Source organism: Hyla sarda, chromosome 2, assembly GCF_029499605.1.
Source record: "Hyla sarda isolate aHylSar1 chromosome 2, aHylSar1.hap1, whole genome shotgun sequence".
NCBI classification, from domain to species: Eukaryota; Metazoa; Chordata; class Amphibia; order Anura; family Hylidae; genus Hyla; species Hyla sarda.
In genome coordinates, this window is record NC_079190.1 from 272,168,030 (window position 1) to 272,192,079 (window position 24,050).

Here is a 24,050-nt window from a genome sequence, read left to right on the forward strand (position 1 = left end):
TGATGGCCACAGGGAGTGCCGCGATAGGACGCGTGGTCACCGCGTGACCCCTTGGCATAGCGCGGGAGTCGGCGCAGGACGTAAATATATGTCCTTCATCGTTAAGGGGTTAAAACATTTCTTTTCTTTTTCTTTTGTTAAGTCCTTACTTATACTGATCAGTGCTATGCATAGGCATATCACTAATTCATGTTATCTGTGATCTACTTCTCTGGTCTGCCAGAGGAGGAGATCATGGGAGCCGGTCAAAGCAGGTAAGAAGAGTAATGGCAGCCATGTTTACTAATCGGGCCCCTACAATTGAGCTTCAGGTGGTAAGATTAGTGTCCTCTGTAGTACTTCAGATACATCTGAAGGGTTAATAGCGGGCATCAGTGTGATGTCTGCCATCACCGATGGGTCCAGCAGCCAGAACCCACAGTCTGTAACGCAAGCGCAGCTCGTGTGCTTGCTACATAGCCAGGACGGAACTTAGGATGTACAAGTACGTCCTGGTGCGCCAAGTAACAGACAGTTCCATAACAGGCTAAACAGCAAAACGTTAAAAAAATGAACAAATATGCTATTCTCTCATGTCACCAAACAAGGGAACTCACTTTTTCGTTTTGTTAATTTAGCAATTATGGTATTAAAAAAAAAAAAAAAAAAAATCTAATCGAAGAAATAGGCCTCATATGGCCAGATCAGTGGGGAAAAAAAATCTAAAATGAAAATATGCCTGGACAGCCAACAGCTGTCAGGGCATGCTTGGAATTGAAGTTTTGCAACATCTGAAGGGCCACAGTTTGAGAACAGTGACCTGTAGGGAAGCACAGTGTAATGTTCTGGGAGAGCAGAATCAGGCAAAAAACATTTCGTCATCCACATGCTGCTGCTGATTCACAAATCCTCCTTAAATCTCGACTCAACAGGTTGAGCGCTTGCTAGCACAGTGTATGCAGGTGCCAAATTTCCTATTACACAGTTTGCAGCCTGTGCTGCGCAAACGACTGTGAAGTTGGTTATAATTAGAGTATTTTCTTTTCATAGTAGATTGACTTTCTCTGGAGATCAATTAGCCTGCCTCTCAGTTATAAAGCGAGCCGAGAGAGAGTTTAACCTGCATATTGATTGATGTTTAAACACTATTCAGGCTGGCATAATAGAGTGTAATGTAGGCTGCGTCCCACTGTTAATATTTCATGATATAGATTTTCTCATATGTCATATGATATGACAGTTTTCAATGACTTGAATGCAGAAACCCCAAACATTTGTCTGTGAGCTGCAGCAGGAATTTCCTAGTTGCGACATACATGATGAGCATCAGTTACTTCTTTGCCTACAGCTCAGACACAACTCAGCCATGAAGCAGTAGACAGCGTCAAGTTAGGCTGGGTTCACATATGTCCGGCATCCGGCATAGGTGAACTCAGCCCATATCTAGATGCAACTGATGCCACAACTATTGACAAGTTGTCATCAGTTGCATGGCATCCGGCGTCCATTGTTTCTGCAGCAAGCTGCCTTCCCTTGTCCGGTGCCCTCCAGTGTGTCCAGCCATCTGGTGTCAAAATTGAGACGCTGGATGATTCTGAACTGTCCAATTCAAATGAATGGGATCAGTTCTTGCATCAGTTTCCCTCCGGTGCATGCCGGAGGGAAACTGTGCCGGTCACCTGATATATGTGAACCCAGCCTCACAGAGCGGAGTCACCAAGTGCTGATGTGCATAGTGCACTCGAGGCTCTGCTGCTGAGTTCTAAACTTCATCTGACACTTAAACCAGTGCAAAAACTGTGTTCCAGGGGCTGCACAGCATGGAGGTGCAGCTTCATGCAAGCCGTTTATCACCACAATGCCAAGCATCAGACGGAGTAAAGTAAAGCATGACATCACTAGACTCCGGAGCAGTGGAAATGTGTTCTGTGGGGTGCTACAATACTATGGGGTGATTTTTTTTTAGGGATTGGCTTAGGTCCCTTAGTTCTAGTGAAGGGAGATCTTCCTACAAGACATTTTGGACAATTGTATTTGTAAGGCTGTGTTCACATATATCAGTTGTGCAGCATATGATGCTGGAACTGATCCCATTCATTTGAATGGGAGAGTTCACAATCATCCAGCATCTAAATTTTGATGCCAAATGGTTGGACACACCAGAGGGCACCGGACAGTGGAATGCAGCTTCTGCCACGCAGAAACAATGGATGCTGGATGTCATACAACTGATGACAACTTTTCATCAGTTGTTGCATCAGTTGCGTCCAGATCTAGGCTGAGTTCACCTATGCTGAATGCCAGACATATGTGAAGCCAGCCTAATGCAGACAGCTTGTCTCTATAGCATGCAGTACCTCCCATCAGACAGAGCAGATGTCTTACCTCTCATTGCCACAGCGTGGCCAAGGTCTCCTCTTCCTTTGCTTTTCCCATCCTGTATCTTGCTGCCTTTCTAGTGTATGACCTGGATTGTTGATCACAAGCTGGGCATCACTATTTTGCCTGTCTCTGTTTATGCTACAATGTTGATTGCCCATGTCCTCAGCCAGAACTCAGACTTGATGCCACCTGGCCCCTTAGTGCTGCCTAACCCCTTAGTGTCTTGTGGTCTTATGGGGCCAGCCATTACTAACACTGGGACCACTTTCAGAGGTAGTGACCTGGTAATCCTTAGCAGTGAAGTTCAATGTTAGGCTCTTTTTTTGTGTCAGCATGATTGTGCATCAGTGCACAAAGAAAATTTCATAAAGCCATGGTTGTGTAAGTTTGGTTGTGAAGTACTTGACTGGCCTGCACAGAGCCCTTTAAGGCTGGGTTCACATATGTCTGGCATGAGCCTAGATCTTGATGCAACTGATGCCACAACTGATGACAAGTTCTCATCAGTTGTATGGCATCTGGCATCCATTGTTTCTAGACGGCAGACAGGGGAATGCAGCTTGCAGTCCAGTGCCTTCCGGCGTGTCCAACCATCCAGCGTCAAAATTTAGACACTGGATGATTGTGAACTCTCCCATTCAAATGAATAAGATCAGTTCTAGCATCAGTTTCCCTTGGTGCACGCCCCGAGGTAAACTATGCTGGATGCCTGATATGTGTTAGCCAGGCTCCCTCATGCAACATCGGTTTCTGAACTCCTAAATTATTTTCTGGATAAATGTGCAAATATTCAAATACACATACTGTAATAGGGGGTTTCCTAATGGTGTAATGTGTAGGTGTCCATATGTTTCTAAAAGGAAGATATTTTTTCTAGCACTTCTTCACTATATGTAAAAAGAATGCATACACATCTGGCTGTTTTCATATTGTAACAAATGACAGCTATTTATAGTCTTCATCTCTTTGTCATTGCTTTCTAGATAATTTAATTACCTATCTAAACTGTAAATTCCATTGAGGGCTGCATCATATCTTTATTTTATTCTGTTGGACTCAGTTGTTACACATTTTTTTCTGACACTGAATGGTTATTTCAATGTTACTGTGTGGATTGGTACCTAGTGTACCTTGGTTTCACATAGGTTATATACCGTATTTTATATATCGTAAATTAAGATTTTGAACCCAATAGTGTTGCGAAACTACAACTCCCAGCATGCCCGGAGTTGTAGTTTTGCAACATCTGGAGGTCCGCAGATTGAAGACCACTGCATAGAAGGTAATACTCACGTGTCCCCGCCGCTCCGGACCCGTCACCGCTGCCCTGGATGCCGCTCCATCGCTGCCGCCATGTCCCCGTCGCTCCGGAAAGTCTCTGCTACCAGCCGGGTATCCTTGCTCTCTGTCGCCGCCATCACGTCGTTACGCACGCCGACGCACGTACGCGACGACGTGATGACGAGGAAGGAGAGCGCCGGCCATACAGGGGATCCCTGAACGGAGAAGACACCGAGGAGGCAGGTAAGGTCCCTCCTGGTGTCCTGTAAGCACTAACCCGGCTATTCAGTCGGGCTGTATGGGACCACCGGGGTGACATCGCGGCGGTCCCGAACAGCCCGACTGAACAGCCGGATTAGTGTCACTTTCCCTTCAGAGGAGGTGGTCAGCTTTGATCGCCGCATCTGAAGGGTTAATACAGAGCATCACCGCGATCGGTGATGTCCTGTATTAGCCGCGGGTCCCGGCTGTTGATGGCCGCAGGGACCGCCGTGATAGGGGTGTATTCGCCGTATAAGACGCATCGACTTTTTCCCCCCAGTTTTGGAGAAGAAAAAGTGCGTCTTATACGGTGAAAAATACGGTAGTTATTATCAGGTGCAATGGTAGTAGTTGTCCCTTAGTCCTGCAGCCTTAGGGTACAGAAAGGTCCCTTTGTCCCAGATAAGAAGACCAGTACTATTAAAGGGATGTATTATAAAGGAGATCCTGTTCCAAATTTTAGGTCTTGGTCCAGGATTTTATTGTAATCAGTGTTATTGTAAAACATATATATTTCTTGGAACATCATGACCCTGGAGATCACACACCTACAGTCCTAAGTGTTGAGCAAGGAAATTCAGAAAGATGAGAATGTACTTTTATGGTGAAAAGTGCACTGCAAATCCATGACAATGACGATAAAATTAGAATGTAGTCTTCAAATACCCATATCTAGCTCTCTATGCAGGGTAGTTCCGGTAAGACAGCAAGTTATCTATGACATTCCTTTACTTTAATACACTTAGATTATTCTAAATGTCATACTGCTTTTTTGACTTTTTTGAATGATTTAAGGAAATGAATATTATGATTCTAAGGTAACGCTTAATACAGAAAAGGTCACAAAACTGCTTATATATATATATATATATATATATATATATATATATATATATATATATATATATATATAGCAGCTCATTGCACCACCTTTACATGTAGCATTCCCTAAAATCAGCTTACATGTACTAGTACACCAAACAGGTAGATGGGGAGGGGTAAGGTGGGAGCTGTTTGCATAGAAAGTAGACAGAAAAGTGTGTCTTCTTTTTTTCCCCCTACACACACACACTCACACACACATTTGTGCTTACATCAAAATAAGTCCTAGTAGGACAGGAGGGAGTATGCACTTTAGTGTTTTCTCCGGAATCCTATTATAGATCTTGCTGGAGAACCTGTCACCTCTTTAGGCCTTGTGCCATTCCTGTCTTATTTCTTCCACAAATGTAGGAATATGACAACTGGTGTCCTTAGTTGGAGGTATCTCCCTACACAGTCTGTCTCTGTCCAATCACACTATAGAGTGTCACACTAAATAGGCACAAACGCCTCCGACAAGGTAACACAAACGTGTCAATTTACTCGTAAGTTTTGAGGAGAAATAACATGAGTTATGTGAAGCAACATTTAGCATTGAGGGGGCGGAGCCTGAAATCACACGGGGCAGAGCCTTGACGTCAGAACGCTCCGGCCCCGTGATTGACAGTAATCAGACCCGGAGCGAACACGCTCCGGGGACTGATGTTAAATGGGGTGCGGCATGCAAGTTCACGGGGGTCGCCAGCGGCCGGACCCCCGCGATGAGGCATCTTATCCCCTATCCTTTGGATAGGGGATAAGATGTCTAAGCACCGGAGTACCCCTTTAAAAGTGTTAGACTTTTTTTTTCTTTTGAGATGTTTTTCACATCCATAAAATACAGCTGTTTTTCAGAATGTATTTCCAACGGTATTTTGACTATGGCAAAAGAGCTAACCCTCAAAAACTTAAAAAAAAAAAATAAGATTTCAAAACCCATTCCAAACTAAAGTCATATTTTTGCATGTAAATGGCCTGAAAAAGAAATGGACCTTAGACCCTTAATTCAATGGCCTCTATCTTTTCGATGACGTTAAAATATGGAGGCACTTATTTTATCTTTAAAGCATATATGTTTGGGCAAGCATAGGATTAACGATACTATCAAGAAAATGCCGCCAACCGCTGTCCTTGGAAACAGGTACAAATACATTTTGTAGTAATAAGCAAAGGTAAAGATTCCATTAATGACAGTTGTGATATACAGCACCCAGAGCCTGCAAATTGCACACATGGCTCTGCTTAAAATGTATTGTGTCCTTTAAGAGAATGGCTTTAATGGCTTCAGCCCTGCATCACTGTGTCAAACATTCTATTCTGCAGCAAAGAGAAAAAGCCATTCCCCAGGGGACTCTATATGAAAAGACCGGCAGAGATTCCTGCTGAAAATAATCCAGCCGATCGATACAATCTGGATCGGTGCCATTTTTCTTGTGTTAATTTGTGTTCACCCAGCTCCCCAATGATAAGAGTTCTTGCATGCCGTATGCAGCTAAGCAGTCTCTAGAGAGAAAGGGCTGTCAGGCTGATCTCATCGCCTCGGGATTGGCACCGCTACAGAATGAATTCATGAATAAGCACAAATCACATACATAGGAGACTGCAGTACAAAATCGATTCACCATCATGAGAAAGTGACCACGCTCGACTCAGGACTAATTATTTTTCTGCAGGTCGTTAGTGTCGGTTTTTGTTTGTTTATTTTTTTTAGGAGTTCTCTGTAATTATCTGGGGATAAACGTATCAAGTGTCTGAACTGTAGGCTATTTCATTAACGCTTTCAATGCTGTGGAAATTGTTGAAAATAAAAATAAGCCCTCTATGTTCTGGCGGTCCATACCGGCAGGGTAACCTTCTATTGTTGTAAAGATATTTAATGTGTTTATTTATTTATTTTTTTTCAATAACACTGTTAAGGCATGACAACTCAAATCAGAAATACTGCATATTTTTCCGTTTCAGAAAATCTGCAGCATTTCTATACTAAAATACTGAGGGGTAGACTGCAACAAATCATGCAGATTTCTTGTGGCATACTTGATGCAGATTCTGGTGAGAAATAAGTAAACAAAAATATGTTTTAATAACCATATTTGCAGATTATGTTGTGAATATGCAATGTTTCTGTAGCAATCTATAACATTGTGTAGTTATTGCAGATATTGACTTTCTGAATAAAATCGAAATAGAATATTCACAATGAGTATCCACAGTATATTTTCAGTATAAGTTAACATGTTGTAGATTTTAAATCTGCATCACAAGTCATTTTTAACAAAGATTTAGGCTAGTTATTTATTAACATGTGCAACTTTTCTTTCGCCTGTTCGGCCTACTAGTGTGTGCCAGGCGCAGCTGGTCAGCTTTTAATAAAAAGCCTGTGCCTTTTGAGAAATGCCTGTTATTATTTACATAGTTAATGTGGAGCACACTTGTCAGTCAGCCCAGCACAGCTCCCTGTGCCTGGTCCCATCTGGAGTGGACGCAAAACGACACGACTTTTGCAAAAGTCGCACATCATAAATCAGTGCATAAACTGTGCACCTAGAAAACAACACCCAAATCACGCCTGCAAAAAAACACCCACTGGGTTCGCCGGCACACAAAAAAAAAACTATATGCCAGTAAGTGTGGTTGGGATGAGATGCCAGTGCACAAAAAGGGTATGTTCATGCACTTGATGCTGCTTGGTTTTTGGCATGGAAACTGCACCGATTACCACATCCATAACTACGCATTGTTACCCCTAAAATCCGGCACCCATTTTTTTCTTTTATGAGAGAATGGAAACTGCACAGAAAAAAAGTGACAGTCACATGTCCTTTCTTTTCTGTGTAGCTACACACTGAAGTTTCCATTGAAGCCAATGAGAACTTTAAAGGGGTACTCCGCCCCTAGACATGTTATCCCCTATCCATTTATATCCTGCCAAGTGCAACCAAATCTGCAGTGAATCTTATAAGTATGACTCGTTTTGCCATCAGGAGAAATACATTTTCCATTTCTACAGGTTGGATTCATATGGCACTCCTTTCTCTTTATTGAAATAACATATACATTTGGAAGAGGGAAATGAATAATCAGAAGAGATAGCTTGTGGCCAAGCAACTGTTTGTTCAATAGCTATCTATATCTATGGAAAGCTTTTTTTTGTAACCTGTCAACAAGCCTAAAACAGTTTTTTGCATTTTCTTTTACCGTAAAAATAAACAAGATACTTTCATAAATGCTTGGCCGCAGGCTCCAGAGGAGCTGCAGGCCATTTTTTTTTTTTTAAACACAAATGCCTTTTACTACCTTTACGGTAGAAGAAATGGCTCAACTAATTACTGTATTTCTTATCAAATTATAATCTGCCAGACAGGGTTTTCTCTCCTTTTGTGTTTCTTTTACATTACTTAGGTCTATAATAGTTAGGCCTCAGGGCCAGTGCAGAGGAACCCTAAGTCCCTGTAGCTCTTTACCATGCCTTTATGTAAAACCAAGCCATAAATAGCAGTAGGTTACTGATTTAGATCCACAGCACCTAATAAAGGATTATATTTTATTATTTTCCTGTCCATATCGGTTTCTTTATTCCATACCGGGTGAGCGCCAGGAGGATCGCCTTTTTCTTCTGCTAGCTGCATTTCATACTTGATCTAGATCCTTTTTAGGTGTGCCTATTACTGTTACTATGTATTGTATTTCCAAAGGAACAGTTATTGTTTAGACTGTAACATCTTTATCCTTATATCAGGCACCTATTTGGAGCATAGTGGCTCAGTGGTTAGCAGTGTTTTTATGCAGCACTGAAGTCCTCGGTTCAAGTCCCACCAAGAACAACATCTGCCTAGAGTATGCATGTTCACCCTATATTTGTGTGGCTTTTCTCCCTAACTCCAAAACATACAGATAGGTACATTTAGTTTGTGAGCCCCAATGACAGTGTTTTCCAACCAGGATGCCTCCAATTGCTTCAAAACTACAACTCCTAGCAAGCCTGGACAGCCGTTGGCTGTCCAGGCATGCTAGAAGTTGTAGTTTTGCCTCAGCTACAGGAATCCTGGTTGGGTAACAATGTCCAATGGTGACAGGGATCAATTTGAGTAATATGTAGGCACAGTTAATGTTTTACAAGATACCTCTTTCTACAGTTCGCTTTCACACCCAATGATCTGAATGCTCTTGCACATCATATTCATTGTGTTCCTTTACCTCTATTACCTTATTTTGACAACGTTTCAGAACATTTTGATTCATGGCTCGTGTTCGTTAGCAAAATACAAAAATACACCCACGCAGAACAGAAGAAGCGCGTCATGTTGGCCAACTTCAATATAGAGATTGTATTGGTAAACCTCCCTTTGTGAAGATTGTCTCTATATAATCTTAGACGTTCGTTGGCAACCTCTTGGTCTGAGTGTTTGCTGGCAGACATTTTATGTAGGGAAATAATGACAACATGCAGTAGATTTGTTCTGTGGGAGGCACGGTATTTTAGTTAATTGTTAGGCTTACAGCGTATGGGATAATAATATAATCCAGAGTTGGTAATATCTCTAATTGAAATGCAGACTTCCGGCCTGAATATCATTATCTTACACCACATTGCACTCTGACTCAATGAGTGTCATTCTCACTCATTGGAAACAGAGGAGATCAATGTATTAATTACTGTATAGAGCTCACAAAATAATTGGAAGTGAGTCTTATTTCCTGGCAATGCCAAATGAAGACAGATGTACTTGATCTTACTCAAAAGTAGTGTGTGTACTTTTATACTGAATCTGGACCATATGTCTGAGAGGCCTATATTACTCACTGTAAAAGCAAGGAGTCTGAAAGTCTGATTTTATTCTAGTCATCGCTTTAGCATTACTGTTTTCATTAATTATCGGAACCCGAAGCAGAATGCAGAATAATAGTCATTTAATGGAAATTACAGTTGGATGTTACAGTATAATACTCTATAATCTTTAATAGACAGGCAGTACTATTTTAACATACTGTTCAGGGGGGAGATAAAGAGAAAAAAAATGCATGTGCCAAATATCTGGTTCAATTTGCACCAAATGTCTCTGTTAGGCTGGGTTCACATAAGTCCAGCATAGGTTAACTCAGCCTAGATCTGGACGCAACTGATGCCACAACTGATGATAAGTTGTCATCAGTTGTATGGCATCCAGCATTCATTGTTTCGGAACGACGGACAGGGGAACGCAGGAAGCTGTGTTCCCCTGTCCGGTGCCCTACGGCATGTCCAACCATTCAGCATCAAAATTGAGATGCTGGATGAATGTGAACTGTCCCATTCAAATAAATGGGTTCAGTTCTAGCATCTGATTCCCACCGGTGCATGCAGGAGGGAAACTGTCCCGGACAACTGATATATGTGAACCCAGTCTAGCATGTCTTGCACTACATTTTCAGTGCAAGACACTTTTTCACATTCCTTGACAAAGGGAAAGTGTTTATTTGGGGAGTAGTCATCATGAACGTAAAGGAGGCTGGGGATTTGGGGGTCATTAATCAATGTTTGCTTATGTATTCCTTTTTTTAGTAAATTTTTTCTTACTATTTTTTGCTTATGTGCGACTTATTTATCAACTGCTTTCAGCCTGTTGATAAATTTCGTTCACTTAAGCACTTTTTCTTTTCTTTTGCTTTGGTAGTGGCTTTTTCTGCTCCAAGTCTGAGCTGGAGTAAATTTAGTAGCTTTTTTCATACGATGCAACTGTTTTTCGTCTGTCGCACTTGATAAATCTCTGTTCACTGCAAGTCAAAAATCACTTTTTGCTTTGGTAAGCAAGATTTTTATTTTTTGCTTAGGACACTGAACAAGCAAAAAGTCGCAGAAAAAAGAGCGCAGGCGCAGGTGCGACAATTTTACGACAATTTTAAGCAAAAAAAAAACCTACTAAATGCTTTGATAAATGTCCCCCTTGGGGAGCAAATTTTTTGTCATAAAATTGAGCCAACTAGTAGACGGTGCAAACCTAGACTAGACAGTTTGAGACAATATTCACAAACCAAATGGTGTGTGAATAATAACAAAGATGTGCCAGGTGTTCAAATATCATGACCCACAATTATAAATATGGTGCATTCTTGGCCACAGCTATAAACATGGTATCTAATATTGAGCTGTGAATGGCTAAAAAATGAACTAAAGTTAAGAATAAACAAAAAAAACTAAACAAAACAGTGTTAACATTGAAAGAGCTGAAAATAAGACTCATAACCAGTGTTTTAAGATAACCTTTCCCTTTCTAGTCTTAATATACAGTATTCTAAGAAATAGGGTATGTTTACGCACTGTTTCTTGAGCCAGGATTATGTTATAGAAAATGACTTGTTGTTTACAAACTTAAATATAAGAAAATGAATGGAAAGAAAGAAAAGGGAGAGACTTAGGGTACGTTCACACGGGTGGATTTATTCGCGGGTTTCCCGCTGCGTTTTTGAAAGGGGGCGGGCACTTCTTGGCTGTCCACAGCAGATTTTCCGCTGCATAATTTCCACTGCGGAAAATCCACCGCAAGCCTCATTGAAGTTAGTAGGGTCTGCGGCATATTTTCCGCAGCGGAAATTACGCATCGGAAAATCTGCTGCGGACAGCCAAGAAGAGCCCTCTTTTTTAAAATACGCAGCGGGAAACCCGTGAATAAATCTGCCCGTGTGAACGTACCCTGAAACACAAAAGCTATATGTGTGAATGTGTTTGTGTGTGTTTGTGTGTGTGTGTGTCTTGTGTGTACAGTTTTTGTAGACAGCTCAAAGTATTGTCTATGGTCCATAGGTCCTGCTATAAAGCATATAACTAAATGCTGTCATAAACAGCTCAGGCAAGATGGCAGCCCCCATGACAATGCATAAAAAATTGACAAAAAAAAACAAAACTATTTGCATCAGAAAATAGAATCAGATTAGAAAAAAAAATAGAAAATGTTTCAGTATCTATCTCTAATCAGAAAAACAATCTAGACAATACATTCCCTTTAACTCTGCTACATCTTTATTTTTTCGGCTCTGTAGCCATAACACTTAGCAGTTAGAGGCTTCCCTGTCTACGATCCATATCTCTTTCAGTGGACCAGTTGTCGTAATGTCTTTGCACAGACTGTAAATGGCTATCAGCTCGTAATCTCTCTACATCGGATCAGTGATGATTATGTTTGATCTGGTAGGGCATCCCTCCCCCTCTCTCCCTTACTGCATATTTATATGCTTGCTTCAATATGTTTTCTGCTCATCTCAGAAATGCAGTGTGTCAGACCCTCACAGTAAAACGCTCATCACTTATCATTGTTACCCAACGTTGTGTCACATAGGTCTTATTTTCTATTGATTTCATCTTAGATTGACATTAACTGCGTTGTTAACCTTTATAAAGATGAGGGGCCAAGCGTGTATCACCTTAACTGGATGGTTTTATGGCTTCCTAACTGTTGACCTAGCTCCAGGCAGCAGTAAAGGGCGCCTGCCGCAGACTGCCTTTTGCTATGAATTTTAGGATATTGCTAAAATATTAATGCACATTTACATTGGCATACATTTGAATGAATGTGTCTACTTCATGACAGAATGTATAGTCGGAATACACAAGAAATAACCCTGTTGATATAAAGAATTCTCTACTGAAATTTATATAGTTCCAAAGTACTAATAGCACAATATACAGCAGTAAAACTTACAAATATTTAACTTTTTAATCAGATGCTTTTTTAAAGGCTTTTCATATACTTTACAGTAAGACCATTGTTATTCCAAAAATGTTAATAATGTCTCAAGGTTCCTGAAACCAGCAGAAAGAATTGTAGCTATCAAGCAGGGTCGAAACTCAGACTGACAAAGCACCAAAGGTAAACAGAATCATTGTCACAAGGGTTGCCCAGGTCAAGCAAGACTGTAACCGCGAGACAAATAAGGGCACAAATTTATTCATAACAGAAAATTCACCATGGTCGATAAATGTAAAATTTGAATTTGAGCTGAAGAACAAAGTTGTCAAAGGGTAGCATAGTTAGCTAAAAGCGGAGGAAAATACATGTTATAGCAAGCTCAACTTAAAATTGAGGGGTTAACACTGTACTCCCCTCTTAAAGGAAAATAGACCAATTGTTTTAATAGATTCTTAAAGGGGTTATCCAGGAAAAAAACTTTTTTTTCTATATCAACTGGCTCCAGAAAGTTAAACAGATTTGTAAATTACTTCTATTAAAAAATCTTGACCATTTCAGTACTTATGAGCTTCTGAAGTTAAGGTTGTTCTTTTCTAAGTGCTCTCTGATGACACGTGTCTCGTGAACCGCCCAATTTAGAAGCAAATCCCCATAGCAAACCTCTTCTAAACTGGGCGGTTCCCAAGACTCGTGTCATCAGAGATTACTTAGACAGAAAAGAACAACCTTAACTACAGAAGCTCATAAGTACTGAAAGGATTAAGATTTTTTAATAGAAGTAATTTACAAATCTGTTTAACTTTCTGGAGCCTTAAAGGGGTTTTCCTGGATAACCCCTTTAAGGCTATTTTATCGATCCACTGTTGTTGCTTTATAAAGTAAATCAAATATGTTGTGTGTATGTGTGTACATTATACTTTGTGTATGCAATATTGTGTTGTGTGTTGATTCTGCATGTTGAGGTTTTGGTTTACTGGGATTCATGGGCTATTCAGTAGCACAACCATGTGCCACCCTTGGCGCTTTATGTGGTGCAAAGGGTGGCTCAATGCACATGGCTTGTGTGTGCTGTCTAAATTATGTGTAAATTATGAGGCCTGGGACTTAGCCATCAGAAGTACACCGGAGGTTAGAAATAGCTGTTCAGTGTGGGAGCATCTAAGGGCTATAGGCCATATCAATTTACTCAGTGCAAGAGAGATTTGCAGGGAAGGCCATGTGTGATGCAGAGGCCAGTGGAGATACTGTTAGTAGGTCACAGCAAACATTTGGGGGACCAATAAGGTGAGAAGTTTCAATATGATATCATCTAGCAAGGCCCGGAGAATGTCACATAGTGCAGATGGTGAGTTGATTCAAGGAATGGCTGCTTTAATGTAATGAGATAGAAAAGCCTTATACATGGAAAGGGACAACTTGCAGAGCATTGTATGGGCTTCCTCCAGAGCACTATATGGGCTGTTGTTGAAGCAGCATCAGTCTTGGAAGACTTCAGTTCTGTGAAACAATATCTCAAAGGGGAGCAAAGGTGGGTTGCTGGGGTAAGCTTAAACCTCTTGGAAGTGAGAGGTCTTAAAGAGGCGGTATGGCACAATAACTGGAGGACAAATGATTAGCATGTAACTGTTTCTACTGTGACCTTAAATGTCACATAGGGGTGATGAAGGAGGTGATGAAATGGCACAGGAGACGATGAAGGTGGGGATGAAATGGTACAGGGGGTAGCAGCTGCATTTGTAATACTGATACTGTTATTTGAGATACTATATATGTAAGTATATAAGTCTACTATTTGGCACTGTGGAGCTCCCTTACTGTTGGTCCTTGCCCAGGACAACGTTAAATGCATGACATGATGCGTGTAATTGGCTGCACGGTATGCCACAAAACTATGCATGTCTAAAAAGTGTGTCCCCAACATGAAAAGTTTGAAGTACTCTGCCTTAAAGAGAAAACCCTCAACTTTCCTCTTGCATCCTGTTTATGAAGTGTCAATCATATTTCTTAATCAGTTGTAGTATGTGTAGCATACAAGACAGGGGTAGTTTTCTATGAACTGGAATAGTGCATCCCTCTATAATGATTGACAAAATCTGTTAACCCTGCCCCAAACAGCAGTAGTGGACGTGCCTGAAGGACGCTGCTGGACCTTGATAAGGAATGTCTATCATAGCAGTGGTAAATGTTGATGTCTACATTAGTGTTGATATTTATGTTCTCAGTAGTAAACCTACCCCTTCCTAACCAAACAGTATCATGGCGTTGTAGAACTGGTGCAATGCATTGTCTTAAAAGTCTGACATCAAAATGTCTAGAGGAAAGTTATAAAATTCTTCAATGGCATGCTGTCTGTGGAGAAATCTATTATTTTTATTATTATTAATGATGCCTCTGAACAGCACAGTGAACAGAGGATCCAACATATGGCCATGGCTTGCTTCATTAAAAGATGTTGCGTTATTTTGATCTCCACTGTTTATTTTTCTCATTGGGGACATATTTCTTTAATTGTTGTTTTAATTTTCTCCTGTCTAATTGACAAAGGATCCAGATGGACTAAATCTTCATGGTTTTTGTATGTATTAGGAAGAGTTATGGACCATTTATTAGTCTATTAACAGTATGAACGGTTGAGAAACTTCATCTGTAGAGGCAAGCTCGATGTTTAACATCTCAGCTGCTAGTCACTCTGATGCTGTAGTTTGGAATTTTGGGTTTGGCTTTTCTCTTTCTCAACACTTTTGCTATTAATATTATTTTGCAAGTTTAGAACATCTATTAGCCATAATCTAAAAAATATATATTCTTGGTTCCATTAGAAAAGTGATACCAACATAAAGAGAATATAATCATATAATACCTCATTACCACTAGTAGAGGAAATTAAGACAAAACTTTCTTAAGAAGCTATATGCTACACATTAGCCCTATGCCCAAATAAAAAAGTTCCTCCTTTGCTTACATCAGAATCAGTATAGCATTGTATATCTTCAATGAATATTGTCACACAGTGACCATATGATTCTACCATACAAAGCCTACAAAATAGCACCATACCCCAAACTAGCATTCTTAAATGTTATCCCTATATATTTATGTAATAATACTACCACACAGTAACCAAGAATACATCCATGTGGTATCATGCAAGTTTTTTTGTAGGTCATTATCAAACAGTAAGACAAAATCAATTGAATAGTATCTAAATGGAGCCAAAGACACAAGGAATTGTATTCCATTATTTCACAGTAGATGTATTTAATTCCATAAGAACATGATGAAGTCAAGTATGTGGCAACTGTTTGTAATGGGAGATCTAGGGCAACAGACAAAAGACTTGGAACCTTTTCCCCCTAGAGCTAAATTTGGCCTTGCGATACTATAGTATTAATGAAAATTTTACAAAGTACTGTATGTATGTCATGATTTACACATATTAGATCATTGCCAATGCATTCCTGTACACCTTCTTCACGTCAAATAGTCATACGACTTCCATTTACATGTGGGCTCCTCAAGCTTTGAAAAAATATGGTCATTTGTTTTCAACCAATGAACCAAATTTTCTTTGTCGAGATGCAATTGTTTGGAAGTTTATTTCATGGGTTGTCATCAAAGAACCTCAGATTGCTATGAACATACTTGTCTATAAGAATACTGAACAATGTATATAGATATTTGCATGGTAAAAATAAACAGAACTGTTCTGTTGAGTTAGACCACAATGCATTTAGTTGGATCAAGAATAACTTTTCTAACGCTGCATCATTGTATTTTACAGGAGGCATCTTTGAGTTTCTGGAAGGACCCACTGGGCAGATTGTCAGTGCAGAAGAACAAGCCTTTAGATTTGCAGCAAATATCATCAACAGAAATCGAACATTATTACCAAACACAACACTGACCTACGATATTCAGAGGATCAATCTCTATGACAGTTTTGAAGCCAACAGAAAAGGTTAGAGAAAAGTTACGATATGCAATCTATTAAAACAGATGCCATGGATTTAGAATCTTTGAGATAAATTCAATTGACTGCCAATTGCATTTATGAGCCCCCTGTGTGTTTCTGTAATTCCTTTCTCTTTTGTATACACTTACAATATCAATATGATCATATTAATATAATTTTATAGTATAAAGAAAAATATCTCTTTCATAAACTATAATAGAAGATCTGCAAATACAGTCATGGCCGTAAATGTTGGCACCCCTGAAAGTTTTCAAGAAAATGAAGTATTTCTCACAGCAAAGATATGTTCACACGAGCGGATTTTTGAAGCGTATTTCGCTGCAGATCTGCTGGTGAAGGCCCGCTCTATGCTGTCTTTACATGTGCCTGCTCGTAGCAGCTGTTTGCCGCTAAGAGCAGACACACTGCGATGTGCGAGTCGCAGTAGACTTGCACATGGCGGGAGCTCTCTGCCTAGCTCAGAGCAGGGAGAGTGCGAGTACGCCGAGCACATCGCTGCAGTGTGTCTGCTCATCGTGGCATATTCCCACTATGATCAGGCACATGTAAAGACAGCATAGAGAGGGCCTTCACCAGCGTATCCGCAGCGTAAAATACTCTGTAAATCTGCTCGTGTGAACGTACCCAAAAGGATTGCAGTAACACATATTTTGCTATACACATGTGTGTTCCCTTTGTGTGTATTGGAACTAAACAAAAAAAGGGAGGAAAATAAGCAAATTGGACATAATGTCACACCAAGCTCCAAAAATGGGCTGGACAAAATTATTAGCACCCTTAACTTAATATTTGATTGCACAACCTTTGGAAAAAATAACTGAAATCAGTTGCTTCCTATAACCATCAATAAGCTTCTTACACCTCTCAGCCCGAATGTTGGACCACTCTTCCTTTGCAAAATGCTCCAGGTCTCTCTTATTGGAAGGACGCCTTTTCCCAACAACCATTTTAAGATCTCTCCACAGGTGTTCAATGGGATTTAGATCTGGACTCATTGCTGGCCACTTCAGAACTCTCCAGCACTTTGTTGCCATCCATTTCTGGGTGCTTTTTGACGTATGTTTGGGGTCATTGTCCTGCTGGAAGACCCAAGATCTTGGATGCAAACTCAACTTTCTGACACTGGGCTGTATAGTGCGACCATAAATCCATTGGTAATCTTCAGATTTCATGATGCCTTGCTAACATTAAAGGCACCCAGTGCCAAAGGCAGGAAAACAACCTCAAAACATGTTTGAACCTCCACCATATTTCACTGTAGGTACTGTGTTCTTTTCTTTGTGAGCCTCATTCCGTTTTTGGTAAACAGTAGAATGATGTGCTTTATCAAAAAACTCTATCTTGGTCTAAGACTTTTCCCAGAAGGATTTTGGCTTACTCAAGTTAATTTTGGCAAAATGTAGTCTTGCTTTTTTACGTCTCTGTGTCAGAAGTGGAGTCCTCCTGGGTCTCCTGTCATAGCATTTCATGTAATTTAAATGTCGGCTGATACTTCGCGCTGACACTGATGCTCCCTGAGCCTGCAGGACAGCTTGAATATCTTTGGAACTTGCTTGAGGCTGCTTATCCACCATCCAGACTATCATGAGTTGACACCTTTCATCAATTGTTCTCTTCCGTCCACGCCCAGGGAGATTAGCTACAGTGCCATGAGTTGCAAACTTCTTGATAATGTTGCGCACTGTGGACAAAGGCAAATCTAGATCTCATGCGATTGACTTGTAACCTTGAGATTGTTAATATTTTTCTATATTCTCTTCTTTCTGTTGTCCATGCTTAGTGTGGCACACACAGACACACAAAGTCTAAATGAACTTTTTTTATCTGCTTTCAGGTGTGATTTTTATATTGCCAACACCTGAGGTGAGTTTAAAGGAGCATCACATGCTTGAAACAATCTTATTTATCCACAATTTTGAAAGGGTGCCAATAATTTTGTCCAGCCCATTTTTGGTGTTTGGTGTGACATTATGTCCAATTTGCTTTTTTTCTTCCATTCTTTGGTTTTGTTCCAATACACACAAAGGGAATAAACATGTGTACAGCAAAACATGTGTTACTGCAATCCTTTTCTGTGAGAAATACTTCATTTTCTTGGAAAATTTTTAGGGGTGTCAACATTTACGGCCATCACTTGTAAGCGTTTGGTAAGATAAAGTATTAAATATTCATATTATAATAGAAATTCCTGTGCAATATAATTACATATGTTCAACAGAAGAATACAGAAGAATATCATTAGTTGGGATACCACCAGGTACTCATGTAAATTCTGTCTTTTACATACCTTTGATAAAAACAAAAGAAGTTAACACTGCAATAGAAAAAAAGGTGATTTCCGATATACAACCTCCACGACAAGCAAAAGCAACACTGTTAAAAGTGCTGCACACCAAAATCAGGCTAAAGATGATTCTTTATTCCAAACAACAGGACAACACATTTCAAGAGTATTTGACTCTCTTCATCAGGTCCACTGATGTCGAACACTCTTGAAACACATTGTCATTTTATTTGGAATAAAGAATCCTCTCCTGCATGACTTTGGAGTACATCACTTTCTTTTAATATTGGTGCTTTTTGTTTGCCTTGGTTTTCTGACATTGTTATCTATCTATCTAATCCAGCTTAGGGTGGGTTCACACTACGTTTTGTCCCATACGGGAGCGCATACGGCAGGAGGGAGCTAAAAGCTCGCGCTCCCGTATGTAACCGTATGCGCTCCCGTATGCCATTCACTTCAATGAGCCGACCGGAGTGAAACGTTCGGTCCGGTCGGCTCATTTTTGCGCCGTATGCGCTTTTACAACCGGACCTAAAACCGTGGTTGACCACGGTTTTAGGTCCGGTTGTAAAAGCGCATACGGCGCAAAAATGAGCCGACCGGACCGAACGTTTCACTCCGGTCGGCTCATTGAAGTGAATGGCATACGGGAGCGCATACGGTCACATACGGGAGCGCGAGGTTTTAGCTCCCTCCTGCCGTATGCGCTCCCGTATGGGACAAAACGTAGTGTGAACCCAGCCTTACAAATGGGAAAGCAGCAGCCTCACGCTTAGATTCTATATCCAATATGTTGTCATTTAACTTGAAATAGGTGAGTTTCCAGTGAGTTTAGTAGTTTACTATACCAGATGGTCCTCACCTTATTTTACACTTTTTATTTATATCTGTGATTTTAGTATCCAAGCTATAATACTACAGCCAGGAGACAGTACTATCTATAGCGGGATAGACTGTAAGATAGGTGCTTTAATGAAATTAGTTACAATTGATGGGGTGGTAAAAGGGGGCACTTAAAGGGTTATTCCAACTTGTACCAGTAGTCAGACCCCCACTGATCAAATAACGACAGTTTACCTTATTATGTAGATAGGCGACTGACCTAAATCTTTGGATAACCCTACAATTTTGCAGGTTGATATGTGCCCATAATTTTGTAGTTAACCCCCTGATTAGAGATGAGCGAACTTACAGTAAATTCGATTCGTCACGAACTTCTCGGCTCGGCAGTTGATGACTTATCCTGCGTAAATTAGTTCAGCCTTCAGGTGGTCCAGTGGGCTGTAAAAGGTGGATACATTCCTAGGAAAGAGTCTCCTAGGACTGTATCCACCTTTTCCAGGCCATCGGAGCACCTGAAAGCTGAACTAATTTATGCAGGAAAAGTCATCAACTGCCGAGCCGAGAAGTTCGTGATGAATCGAATTTACTGTAAGTTCGCTCATCTCTACCCCTAATGTGACTTTTAACCATGCCTTCAGGCACAATTATAACTGAAGTATAGTTTTTTGGGTGCATTAGGTAGCACTGTATGTACCGTATTGGGGCACCTGAGGCAGAAGCAGGCACATAATTAGCACTAGAAAGAGTATGGCAGTATAAAGGATGCGGGTTGTGTTGCTACAGAGTAAAGGAATGACTACAGAAGTTAGGAACCATCTTGGTACAGTGTGGAGTCTGTCATTTTGGTCTGAGGCGGATGGAGAAGAAAAATAAAGAAAACATCTACAATTATGTCTCCTGTGAGCCAATGGGTGTAAATATTATCTATTATGTGACTGTATCTGATCAGGTCAGAACGGCTCTAACATGGACACAATACATATGTGATTTCTCTTACATGGGTAAACAAAACGTGCAAAATATTCTCTATAATACTTAGATTTATACCCTATGATACCTATGTGTCATGGTCTTAGATACATTTCTCATTATTGGGGTCAAACTGTTTTCACATGGCTGTGGGATCAGTAACTGAGCTCTGGATATTTTGTATCACATAATAGATCCCATAGGAGGAAACCAGGAAAAAACTGTCCCCAATGAAAGTTTTGAGAAAGGTTGTTCTGTTGATGGATTCCAATCTGTATTTGGTATAAAGTATATGTAACTCTGGCTGGCAATAATACAGCAGTATCAAATACAGGTATAAAGAAGTGTTAAGTGTAGGAAGCATTATTACTTATTATATAATACTACAGTGCAGGACACTAAGAGGAAAACTATTACTATGTGAGGCCTGAAAGGTGCATTAAGATTGGTGGCACTGTTAGTATTTGTGGGCAAAAGGTATCACTATAAAGCTAGGCCTACATGACAGCTTTGGCAATGGCCCAAGTCACATGACCAAAGATAACAGTGTTGAGATCATGCTGCATCTCAGTTACTGCCACAAGCAGAAGTCCATCCTAGATGAATTCATCACATTTAGCACAATTTAGACGAGTGACCTTTGGCCCCACTTTTAATTTTGCCCGGGGCCACAATTAGTCATAAACCAGAATGCAACCAATAATTCATCTCAACTATAAGTAATACCAAGCTTAAAATGTATGCTTTGTTTCATAGAGACAAATTGTTTTTGATTTGTGTTGCAGGTCACAGTTTAGTTGTGCAGCTATCCTTTTTGATTTACTATAAGTATTATATGTAACCAAGATGTGCTTAATGGTCAAGTTATTACCTTTTAGTCCAGTCATTTCATAAACAATTTATAAGCCTTTTGTCTATTGTGGCCAGTGCTAAACCAATAAAAATTGATCTTTCTCTTACACTGGCTGAAGTTGTCCTTAACGGACCTATAGTAAATCCTATATGTAGTCTGCATATCCCTTTTTGTATACTACAGGAGATATAATTGTAAATTGCAGTTTATTCTCAATGCTCTGCATTTACTTTATGTTAGAAGAATACACCAAAAAAATGGAAAGTGCTATTAAAACTTTTACTAAGTTTTAATAGCACAGTAGCCAGATTGTTTGGCTCCCTGCCATTGCAGGTACACACGGTATGTCTGAAGAATCTTCCTTCACTTCTTACTGGCGCTGGAACGGCACTATGATGTCGAATTGATGTCAGGACTATATTGTGACTGGATCTTGTCACTCTTTTAATGATATAAAACGGAGTGTCCCCAGGTACTTACCTTTATGGCATTGATGTAAAAATGGTTGGACCATTGTGAATGCAGCCTAGTGCACAGCCTGTAGTTCTAAGTCCAACAAGTATAATCCATGTTTCTATGTATATAAGTTATGCCCCTGATGATATCACTGCTCCCGGTGATTGAAACATGTTGGGATTACTATATATAACTCTAGTAGAGGGGTATATCTTTTTTTTTCTATCCAGTTGAAGGGGTGTCTTCTTTGGTAGGTTTTTATATTTGAGGAAATTTCCCCCTCTTATTTGCCATATTGTGTTTGGTATAAAATGTAACAGTATTAACCTACCTTGATTAATTTTTCACTTTGCATTTGACATTTGGGAGCATTTTAATAGTATTTAGTAAAAGTTAAGTTTTAATAGCACTTTCCATTAGTACACTTTGGTTATTTTGGTGTATTCTTCTAATTTTCTTTGATTGCTGGAAAGGTCCACCAAGTGGGGTCAGTGCAGGACCAAAATAATATTATGCGCACACTATTATTATGTTACTTTTGGGCAGGAAAAAGGCTGAACTAAAAAGTTTCCCAAAAGTATATATTAAACATTTGAATGCATATTACAGTTCATCTTTTAACAATAATTAAAAGAGGGGAATTTACTGATGCAAGTTTATTCTACCCATTTCCCTCTATTTTGGTATAAAAGAACTTTGACATGCTCATCCCTTGTTCTGTGACCTTATACCTATTCTTCAACTCCTCTGCTTATGTCTTAAAACCATTGGGACAAGTACTTTTAACTATGAAAATCTGCACTGATGATGTGAAATTGTCACATGTTATAGTGTTATAAGTTTTATTCATTGATACCCTAGCTGCCCAATGACATGGTTGTTGCTTATTTGGGAAAAAGTTTAAACTGTATTATTGTAGCTCATTTAAAATAAGAAAAGAGGAGGACTTCCAACCATCTGAATTCTATGCCAGTAAAGAAGCAGTGTATACTCAGCATCACTGATGGGGTATACAGGGAAGTCATGGTCAGGCAGCCATTTCTCCTGCATTAGCTGCTGTAGCAGAAATTAAAATAAATAATGCACAAAAATCTAGAGCGGTTCCAATCTGGCAGCTATGCATACAAGGTATATAACAGAAATAAACTCAAAACGTACAATTGGTGAGTGTTACATGAATACCACTCGAACAATAAAAACAGCCTTGAAACCAGTCTTGCAAATTGCTGATATCCCATCGAATAGACTCTTAATCTGCCTGAAGAGTATAGAAAAAAAAAAGAGCAGACTACAAGTGTAAGAATCTTTTATAGTCATCCTGCCAACATTATTTGCATTTACTTGACTGAGGGGAGTAAATCAATCACTGCTTCCCCCCAAGCCAGAATTGAGTCTCACAGTATCCCATGTGGTAGAAGTCGCCAACGGTCGCACAAACTTCTTTCTTGATCCTATTTACATTCATAGGTATCCATAAGGGAAAACTATTCTTGTTTGGAAATAATTTATTGAACCGACAAGAATTAAAAGAAAAACAAAAACAATATAACATGGATGTAATGGGTATCAGGGCTTAAAGGGGGATTCTGGTGGAAAACATTTTGTTTTTAAATCAATTGGTGCCAACAGATTTGTAAATTACTTGTATTTAAAAATCTTAATCCTTCCAGTACTTATCAGCTGCTGTATACTACACAGGAAGTTCCATGTCAGGAACTGTCCTGAGTAGGAGAGGTTTGCTATGGGGATTTGCTCCTGCTCTGTACAGTTCCTGACACGGACAGAGGTGTCAGTAGAGAGCACTGAGGTCAGACAGAAAACAACAACTCAACTTCCTCTGGAGCATACAGCAGCTGGAAAGTACTGGAAGAATTAAGACTTAGAAGTAGTTTACAAATCTGTTAACATTTTGGCATCAGTTGATTTAAAAACAAATAGTTTTCCACCTGTGTACCCCTTTAACCCCTTGTTCAAGAAAAATACAACCATCACTCATCTCATGCGATTAAAGGGGTTCTCCTCAGCCCTGCTTAGTTTATTACTCCAACGCTGTGTGCGGGCTTCCGTGTTCGATGCCGCCCCCTCGTGACGTCACGCCCTGCCCCTCGTGATGTCATGCCCGCCCTCTCAACAAAAGTCTATGGGAAGGGGGCATGACAGCGGTAATAAACTTCCTGACGCTGCGAGCGGAGCTCCGGAAGGCAGGGCAGTGGAGAACCCCTTTAAATATCCTATTACTACACC

The 24,050-nt window shown here is 40.0% G+C and overlaps 1 protein-coding gene across 1 annotated transcript in view; it reads left to right on the forward strand.

Moving 5' to 3' along the window:
* The window catches only part of GRIK3 (glutamate ionotropic receptor kainate type subunit 3), a 669,988-nt gene that overhangs the window by 236,600 nt on the left and 409,338 nt on the right, over positions 1-24,050 (forward strand). Inside the window, exon 2 of the mRNA XM_056557135.1 lies at positions 16,210-16,386. Within this exon, the coding sequence (XP_056413110.1) occupies positions 16,210-16,386 (177 nt within the window). The remainder of the gene's footprint in view (positions 1-16,209; positions 16,387-24,050) is intronic.